The 10,338-nt window shown below is 33.7% G+C and overlaps 1 protein-coding gene across 1 annotated transcript; it reads right to left on the reverse strand.

Annotated features, from left to right (window-relative positions):
* Nucleotides 1-2,233: 2,233 nt before the first annotated feature.
* On the reverse strand, nt 2,234-9,685 carry LOC133331237 (protein sidekick-like). Its single transcript, XM_061539638.1, has 4 exons — nt 9,488-9,685; nt 9,195-9,405; nt 5,430-5,557; nt 2,234-2,416 (listed from the first exon to the last, which is right to left on the reverse strand). Exons 1-4 carry the CDS (start codon nt 9,644-9,646, stop codon nt 2,234-2,236), a joined length of 681 nt encoding a protein of 226 aa, XP_061395622.1. The 5' UTR covers nt 9,647-9,685.
* Nucleotides 9,686-10,338: the final 653 nt, after the last annotated feature.

Raw genomic sequence — 10,338 nt, forward strand, 5'->3', positions numbered from 1 at the left:
TTTGGCACACCATTTACCTTAAAAAGGAAAAAAACTGTATATGCTAGCTATTTCTAATTCTTAACCGATTTTCACGAAACTTAACACACATCATTCTTGCACAAAATCGGACGAAAATATATATGTGAGCTATATCAAAATCCGAACCGATTTCGACGAAACTTGGCAGACATGACTCCAGACCCAATTCAGTACGATATGCCAAATTTCGTGCAAATCGAAAGATATATATGGACTTTGGTGCACCATTTACATTAAATCGGACGAACATATATATGGGAGCTATATCTAAATCTGAGCCGATTTCCACGAAACTTAACACACATCATTCTAGACCTAATTCAGTACGCTTTGTCAAATTTCGTGCAAATCGAAAGATATATAGGGACTTTTGTGCACCATTTACATTAAATCGGACAAAAATATATATGGGAGCTATATCTAAATCTGAACCGATTTTCGCGAAACTTAGCACACATTATGCTAGACTCAGTTCAGTACGATATGCCAAATTTCGTGCAAATCGAAAAATATATAGGGACTACGGTGCACCATTTACTTTCAATCGGACGAAAATATATATATGGGAGCTATATCTACATCTGAACCGATTTTCAGGAAACTTAGCACACATCATTCTAGACCTAATATGGTACCCTGTGCCATATTTCGTGCAAATCGAAAGATATTTAAGGACTTTGGTACACCATTTACCTTAAATCGGACGAAAATATATATGGAAGCTATATCTAAATCTCAACCGATTTTTCCAATTTCAATAGGGTTCGTCCTTGGGCCTAATGAATGAGCTGTGCAAAATAAATACGACGTGTACTTTGTTTACAATTTAACATGGACAGATAGACAGACAGAGGGACACACGGATGGACATGCATAAATCGACTTAGAAAGTGATTCTATGCATATTCTCAAAAGGAACCATGTGTCTATCTTGTTTCCTTTTGCCTGTTACATACATATGCACAAAGACATAATACCCTGTACCACAGTGTGGTGAAGGGTATAAAAATTGGAAAATATGACAGGATTAGAATGTGGAGTTGTTGATCTATAATCGGTGAATAGGGTACAAATATAACGAAATATAGCCATGCTCAGAATATAGAACCGCAGCAAGTTTGCTTTTGTTGATAGTTGTGTAGGGTATCATATGGTCGGCCCGTCCGGCTATACTGCTCAGCTCACTGGTTTTTTATATTGAGCGTAAAAATATATATTACATTTTCTTTATATTTTTAAATCAATCATTGGCATGAAAAATGTATTTTCAAAATCCACCTTAATCTTAGCTCATGTCAACGAACTTAGAGACTCAATGCGGAATGGAATTCCAAATTTCATCTCAATCGGACAAGCTTTGTGAACATCAAGCTTTGGATCATTCAAGACTCAGTTTATGTATGTCCGTCCGTCTATCTATTATAATTTGTAAACACGATACAGGAATAGATAAATTCTAAACAGAGAGAAGGGCCTGGCCATAGTATAAGCACGACTGTTCAATATTTAGAGGGTCAAATGGACCAGATATTTGTGTGAAAATTTAGATCATTTGTATTCTGGGCGTATATTTTTACTAATGAAGGGCCTAGTGCCGAGAACTTCATAGTATATGCAAGAGGAGTTGTTGGCTTTAAATTGATACAAATTATGTTATTGTATGTTCTCGGATGTGGGAGGTATAAGTAAATATTTAAAAAGGTGTCTATGTGTTATGATGTTGTTTAGTTTTACTATTATACCACTAGAGGGCGAAACGTCGCGCTGATCGCAAGAAGTTCCGGTTGTGGTCAAGGATGACGCGTACAATTTTCGGAGATGTTGAGATTATATTTAGGTGTGCAATGCACTGAGAACTTTATTTTTGTCAGAGTTACTAGTCGCTATAGAGCCTATTATTATATGCAAAACGTCACATATTTTACCCGGTGAAGGTAATCTGACCACTGATTTTTTTTAATACATTAACATTTCTCTTCATATATCGATAACAGATAAATTCATACAATATTCATAATATATGCCTATACACGTATGTCAATGAACGAAAATCTGGATCTGGATCAATGTAAATTAATACTTTGGAATATCACAATAATGAACATGTTTTTCTTTTGTTTCAGAATCTCTTTCAACGTTTGCAATTATTGCAAAGACACTTAACATCAATTCCACATGACATGTAAAAGTAAGCTGGCAGTTAATTTTTATTTCATACAAACTTACCACTCAATACATGTACACGTATACTGGTAATTTCTGCATTTGACGGTGCGCACGAATATTTACCGGAATCGGCCAAATCTGCATTTTGCAGAAGCAGATAAGACGTCGTTATATCGCCTTTCTCGGTTACCACAGAAACACCGCCTCTGGTTGAGTCGTAATTAATGAGCTGTAATTGTGAGATGAGAACAAAGAATTTCAACTTTATAGACTTGTTGTGTATGACTTGTTTTTCGTACATTTAGTGGAAATCAGATAATCGAATCAAAATGTGATGAGGTCGATAATACGATACTCTTTAACAATGTCGTTATTAACAAAAATCAATCAATAGCCGATATATGATTAATCTATTGAATATAAGATTTTTTATACGTAAAAAGTATCAGGTTTATGACGGGAATTGGTTTAGATTGTAAGGCAAAAACTGGATTAAGTTACTATCTATATATATATATATATATATGAACATGTACATGTTTGCGTGATTGCCTTATAAAACTGCTATCACCACAGACAAAATAGCTATTTTCAAATTAAAAAACAAAGAAATAAATAAAAAAGTTGATCATTAAATAGAAATTTAACACACACACAAAACCCCTGAAATATGAACATCATCTCAATTAATATAACTGTAAAAGATTGACAATGATACATGATGTCAATTGAACATATATTTCATTTAATTTTATATATGACGACCAAAAAACACATAATAGTAATTTTTTGTCGACGGCAATAAAAGATTAAATTCTGCTGATATGAAATAAATGGTGCAACAATTACGTGAAATCGGAGGAAATCAACAGATTTATTTCAGACTAGAAATTCACTACAACCATAAAAAAAGTTTTAGTCGGCATTTCCGCAGTCATTCACATGACTTTTGGTGGCAAAAATTTTAAATATTATTAAACACAATTTTTATACCCTTCACCACACTGTGGTACAGGGTATTATGTCTTTGTGCATATGTTTGTAACAGGCAAAAGGAAACGAGATACACATGGTTCCTTTTGAAAATATGCATAGAATCACTTTCTGAGTCGATTTACGCATGTCCGTCCGTCTGTCCGTCCATGTGTTTTTGTGAACAAAGTACAGGTCGCATTTATGATCCGATTTGGATAAAATTTGGCATATGTCACTTATTTGACCCTATATATCTATCTATTTGCACGAAATTTGGCACAACGTTATGAATTAAGTAAAGAATGATGAGTGTTAAGTTTCGTAAAAATCGGTTCAAATTTACATATAGCTCCCACATATATTTTCGTCCGATTTGATGCAAATGGTGCACCAAAGTCCCTATATATCTTTCGATTTGCACGAAATTTGGCACAGCGTAATGAATTAAGTACAGAATGATGTGTGTTAAGTTTCGTGAAAATCGGTTTAGATTTAGATATAGCTCCCATATATATTTTTGTCCGATTTAATGCAAATGGTGCACCAAAGTCCCTATATATCTTTCGATTTGCACGAAATTTGGCACATCGTAATGAATTAGGTAAAGAATGATGTGTGTTAAGTTTCCTGAAATCGGTTCAGATTTAGATATAGCTTCTTTATCTGACCAAATGAAAAATATAGTATAGGTAGCAGAATGACATGTTTATGGATCCAATTTCATTTTACTGGTGCTTTAAAAATGCGACGTCTGTTAGGATTCATCTGTTGAATATACCCAAAGTGGTGAAGTCGGTCCCGTCCGTCTTTACTACTTTCCTTACTGGTTTAATTCGCCCCTTATACTTTTAAGAGTACTATCAATGTTAAACAAAATATTGACAGCCTTAGGTTGTTATCATTTCAGATAAAAGCCACAAAAAATTGGTCAGTCTGTTAAAAAATTCTGCGAAATAAATAAAGTTTTTTTAACATTAAATATTTTTTAAATAAATATAAAATATCAAACATTATTATTGGTTTTATAATTTTCTACGATTTAACCTGTCCTTTTTGGGAAGGATATATCTTGGTTAATTTTATGATCTATTCAGTATGAATCATACAGGATTTACCATTCGCTTTATATGGAATATATACGTTTTCTAGAAAGGGAAATATTTGCTGTCAGGATCCCATCTTAGGATTTGAATACTCCTTAACCTTCATATGAATTTTTACAATATTCTGCTTTTGGGAAGCTACCAGATGGAGCTTACCTCCAAATCAGTCGTAACTTCTTATTGGATTTACAAATTTTCAGTATTTTTAAATAATCTATTCGCATTAGTCGGACGGGGACCACCATATGATACCTTGCACACCTACCAGTTCTATACGCTGAGTCTGGGCAATATTTGAACCCGATTATAAATCAACATTTGCACTTTCTCACCCTGGCATATGTTCCAAATTTTGTTCGCCGAGTTCAATACTTACGCCATAAAAAATTGGTCACTTTAGGTTTTGGTTGATTTTTCCCCCGGAACGTTGACCTATCATCATCAAAGCAGCCCATCTTCATCCAAACAATCATGGTTACTATTTAGACAGATTCCTTTCCTGATGTGTGGTATTCGGGTATTCGGGTCATAATTGTGACCTATAGAGAGACCAGAAATACCGACAATAATAAGGTTTTCGGTTACCAAAAACAGAACCCATCCTGAACGAAAAATTTCGGACAGATGACGGTCGGATATTTGGAAATCGATTCAATATGGATATAACCGTAAGACTGAGGGTATATCATGTTATAAAAGTAACCCTCTGGGACAAGATATTGTACATACGATTCTATGAGACGATCCATAAATTCGTCTGCCCATCAATGTATTATCTTAAACGCAGTACAGAATAGAGAGACGAAGTTTTTAAAAATTTATTAAGATTTCAAAAAATTTCAAATTTTATAAAATGATTTCAATAGTTTGAGTTTAACCCCATTATTAACAAATAGTCGGGCATTGCTAAATTTTAGAGCTATCGACGAATAGTTAAATATATTAGAAACGAAATTACATTTAAGCAAAAGGGATCAGAAAAATGTGATACTAAACAAAAATTACACACCCTCAAAAAGAAAAAAATAAGTAAATAAATAAAAAACAACAACAAAAGTAATAATAAAAAGGAACCAACACCAAAAATCTGTTGATGATGATGACGATAATGGCATTACACTGAGACAGACATAAAAGTTGAATAAATAAATATAAATAAATTACCTCTTCGTGATGATACCAAAATACATAGGCAGGTGGCTCAAGGCAAAACTTCACGGTGCATGTTAGATTTATGGTGCTACCTTTGTCGACATAAAGGTCAGGACCGCCGTAGATGCTGGCCGTTGGCACTGTTAACACATTATGGAAGGAATGATGATTATATTTGGGTCGATGTTGTTGTTGAGGTTTTTTGTTGTTGTTGTAGGTTATAATGTTCAACAGTCAATTTTAGATGCCGACATTTGCATAGCAAAGACATGAAAATAAAGAGAAAAAAATAGAAATAAATGTTTATAGACATTTTTTGGTATATAAAAAAATTGCTAAGTCTAATTTGGTGTTTTCGTCTCTTAAGGGTTATGCATTTTTAAAGATGTTTACAAATTCTTGGGATATTTTTTATAGATAAATTCAATTTAAACTTTGTGTTTTTCATTCGTTTTTGGCTAGACTGTAATAGATAGTTATGTGTGTGTATATAAATAAAATAAAATATTTATACAAGGTATGCTGCATTTAAATTTCAACACGAATTCAACGGATACATGTTAGAAAAGTTTTTGAGAATATTCAAATAAAATGGAAGAAAATCCTGTAGATCCTATAGATATACTTTTTTGATATATTTTGCATGTTTTTTATGTTCGAAAATGTTCTGGATTTCAAATTACTGACAATACAAACAAAATACACAAAACGAATTGCCAGAAAATTGTCGATACGAGCAATTTTTTTCCATTTCTATTCCCCTTGCCACTCTCTCCTGCAAACAAAAACTTGCCGCAAGTAAAAAATTTAAAAAAAATTATCTTTTCTCACATACTACACAAATGTTTTGGTTTTATTCGTCGTAGTATTTCGAAGGCAAATGTGTCCTTTAAATGAATATCTAACTTTTCCATTTTTATTTCGATTTTTTGTTAATTTTTAGAAATATTAGTTGATCTCTAGTTATTAAGCAATCTTTGTTCCATTACTATCTTTTCTTTCTACACAAAGGCTGAAAAAATTCCCATTGAGAGTAGCTGAAATTTATTATTTTCTTAAGTGTTTAAACCAGTAAGGAAAGTAGTAAAATCAGACGGGCCGACTGTATGATACCCCTCACCACTTTGGGTATATCCAACAGATGGAATCCTAACAGACGTCGCAGTTTTGAAGGACCATTAACAACAAATTAAACATGTCTATCTGCAACCTATACTAAATTTTGATATAGAGTTGCTTTTTACAATGGAAGAAAATTATGTAAATAAATTAAAAGCAAAATATCGAAATCTAAACCGATTTCATCGAAACATGCCACATGTAAGGTTACACTTATTTCAATATATTTTTTTCCATTCGGCCATATTTTGAGTTCTTCATTTACTTATAAATCAAAATTTCGTGCAAATGGAAGGATATATAGGGGCTTTGGTGCACCATTTACATAAAATCGGACCAAAATATATGAGGGAGTTATATCTAAATCTGAACCGATTTTCATGAAATTTAACATAAGTCATTCTAGCTTAATTTCGTGTATATCAAATGATTTTCAGAGACTGTGGTGCACCAATTATAAAAAATCGGATGAAAATATATATGGGATCTATATCTAAATCTGTACCGATTTTCAGGAAATTTACCACACATCGTTCTAGACTTAATTCAGTACTCTGTGCCAAATTTCGCCCAAATCGAAGGATATGTAGGGACTTTGGTGCACTATTTACCTAATATCGGACGAAAATATATATGGGAGCTATATCTAAATCTGAACCGATTTTTCCTAATTTCAATAGGGTTCGTCCTTGGGCCAAATAAGTAAACTGAGTCATATTTCATCCAAATCGGGTCACAAATTCGACCTGTACTTTGTTAACAAAAATACATGGACGGACAGACGGACATGCATATATCGACTTAAAAAGTGATTCTATGCATATTCTCAACAGGAAACATATGTATATCTCGTTTTCTTTGCCTGTTACAAACATATGCACAAAGACATAATACCCTGTACCACAGTGTTGTGAAGGGTATAAAAATCTCCAATAGGTCGAGTTTTTGTTATATTCCCTATATTATAATCCGATCCTTATTCATGTCAATAGCTTATGGTGGGGATTCATGGAAAAGTTGCCATCAATTTTGGCTACATGATATCATTGGAAACTATTGTGACCAAAAATTAACTTATGATTAATATCCCCATATAAATATCCCAGCCATTTTTATACCCTTTACCACACTGTGGTACAGAGTATTATGTCTTTGTGCATATGTATGTAACAGGCAAAAGGAAACGAGATAGACACATGGTTTCTTTTGAGAATATGCATAGAATCACTTTCTAAGTCGATTTATGCATGTCCGTCTGTCCGTCCGTCCATGTATTTTTGTGAGCGAAGTACAGGCCGCATTTATGAGCCGATTGGGCTGAAATTTGGCACAGCTAACTTATTCGGCCCAAGGACGAACCCTTTTGAAATTGGAAAAAATCGGTTCAGATTTGGATATAGCTCCCATATATAGTTTCGTCCGATTTTATGTAAATGGGGACCATTTTTCCAATATTAGTCCGATTGAGACAAAATTTTGCATAGATTACTTAAGTCCAGACTGATGTCAGCGAAGTTTTGTTAAAATCGGTTCAGATTTAGATATAGCTCCCATATATAGCTTCGTCCGATTTTAAGTAATTGGAGCACCATTTTGCCAATATTGGTTCGATTGAGACAAAATTTTGCAAAGAGTACTGAATTAGGCCCCGACTGATGTCTGCGAAGTTTTGTTAAAATCGGTTTAGATTTAAATATATCTCCCATATATAGTTTCGTCCGATTTTTTGTGAATGGTGCACCAAAGTCCCAATTTTTGTCCGATTGAGACATAAGTTTGCACAGAGTACTCAATTAGGTCCAGACTGATGTCTGCGAAGTTTTGATAAAATCGTTTCAGATTTAAATATAGCCTCATATATAGTTTCGTCCGATTTTTTGTGAATGATGCACCAAAGTCCCAATTTTTGTCCGATTGAGACAAAAGTTTGCACAGAGTACTGAGTTAGATCCAGACTGATGTATGCGAAGTTTTGTTAAAGTCGGTTCAGATTTAGATATAGCTCCCATATATAGTTTCGTCCGATTTTTTGTGAGTGATGCACCAAAGTCACAATATTTGTCCCATCCAATTTTGTTTAAAAAATGTGCCAAAAAGCTCTGGGTGCTACCCTGGGGTCTGAGCTAGAAACTGAATGAACACTTGGGTTCTTTTCTCACTGGTTTAATTAAAAGAGTTAAACTTAATAGAAAGGATATGATATTGTATATTGTTCTGCAAGTCATTTTCATTCGCATCGAATCAACCAAGTTAGATTTTGCAGGATTTTTTTATTAGTTTCGTGTTATTGTCCCCTTACTTTTGCTACACATGGTTTCTTGTTTTTCCCACATTAAAATTAGCTGTCAATAGCGAAAATATAATTTAATATATTGAGACCAACTATGAATAGCTGGATTTTTGGCTTGACCAGAAAATCTGTCACTGACCTTGTTAAACTTTATATTTGCCAAATATTTCAATATTAAAAATATCACGTAGAATTCAAAAATATAATGTAAAATGTTATTAATATCTCACATTATGTGAAAACGAGCATTGGATTGGTAGACTTTCCACTTTTTGTACCATTATTCTACCACCATGTCAACCTCTATAAGTAATTCCATAACACATTTCAAGGGAATTTCGCAGAAGAAAAAAACAAAAAAGACTTACCAACAATATTTAGATGAATAAAATAACTTCTTGCCGGTTGAGTAGATATCTGACACTCATACGTTCCGGCATCCCGTTTTTGTACCCATTTGATTTGTAACGTCCAATCACCAATTTCACTAAAATGTAACGCTTGAAAGCGTAAATCTGATGTGTAGGTGTATGTGCCAACGGTGAGAATGTGTGAGTCACGATGTCGTATCCATGATACCTGAAAATGGTATATATAATTCATTTCGTCTGCCTTTTCAGTAAAAGTTTAAATAAATTATTATGATTTAAAAATAACTTACAGTTTTATTTCCCAAATTAATAACACGACAATTCAAAAATGCAGTCTTTCCCATTAAAGCAGTAACATTACGTGGTGTCGTGGGATCCACATATGGTTCTATCCAAGGAGGTGGTGTATACGTTGGCAATGTTGTTCTATATGTTGTTTCATCATACATTTGTATTGCATTAAATGAAAGTGTGACGTCAGCATTACATCGCTCTGGAAATAAAAATAATTCAACGAAATCAGAATATGTTATTATTGTTGTATAAGGGTAGAATAGAATGGTAATTTTAAATTCCTTAAAGAAATAAGAGATCATACACAACTACCCTACACAACTACCACGAAACTCTAACTTACTGCGGATGTTTATTCTGAGCCTGGGCAATATTTCATGATATTTGCACCCTCTTGCCCAATTAGAGGTCAACAGCACCTCTTCCTTACACTGACTTATTTTACGAATATTACCAATATTCAGTACAGTCTTTCTAATTACTTGTTCATATTCTCTTCATCGTGGGTTGTGTTGCGGTGTTCGGCTTATAATTGTGGCCTATAGATCGATTCGTAAAAACACAATAAAATTTTTTTTTCTCCACTTCATCCCAGAAAATTACAGGCGTGCTCATTGATTATAACTAGAATATTATGAAATATTTCAATGCGATCAGCGATATACTTCCGCCCTCCAGTGTGGTAATGATTTACTAAATAATATCTGAATACGCAAGCACCTGCAAATATTTACGTGTAACTCCCACATGTGAGTCGATCTAGACACACATGTCTAGATCGACTCAGCTAGTCGAGATATGACGATCGGTATACTTGAAGGTGGGTCTAGGGCCAATATTTCGCGGC

Source organism: Musca vetustissima, unplaced genomic scaffold (genome assembly GCF_032173495.1).
Source record: "Musca vetustissima isolate MV318-11 ecotype Yass unplaced genomic scaffold, APGP_CSIRO_Mvet_v1 utg12725, whole genome shotgun sequence".
NCBI classification, from domain to species: Eukaryota; Metazoa; Arthropoda; class Insecta; order Diptera; family Muscidae; genus Musca; species Musca vetustissima.

Coding starts and splice junctions, on each gene's coding strand:
- LOC133331237 (XM_061539638.1), bottom strand. CDS start 9,646: ATGTATGATGAAACAACATATAGAACAACATTGCCAACGTATACACCA. Junction 9,406..9,487: donor TTAATTTGGGAAATAAAACT/GTAAGTTATTTT, acceptor TACCATTTTCAG/GTATCATGGATACGACATCG. Junction 2,417..5,429: donor TTTGGTATCATCACGAAGAG/GTAATTTATTTA, acceptor TCACAATTACAG/CTCATTAATTACGACTCAAC.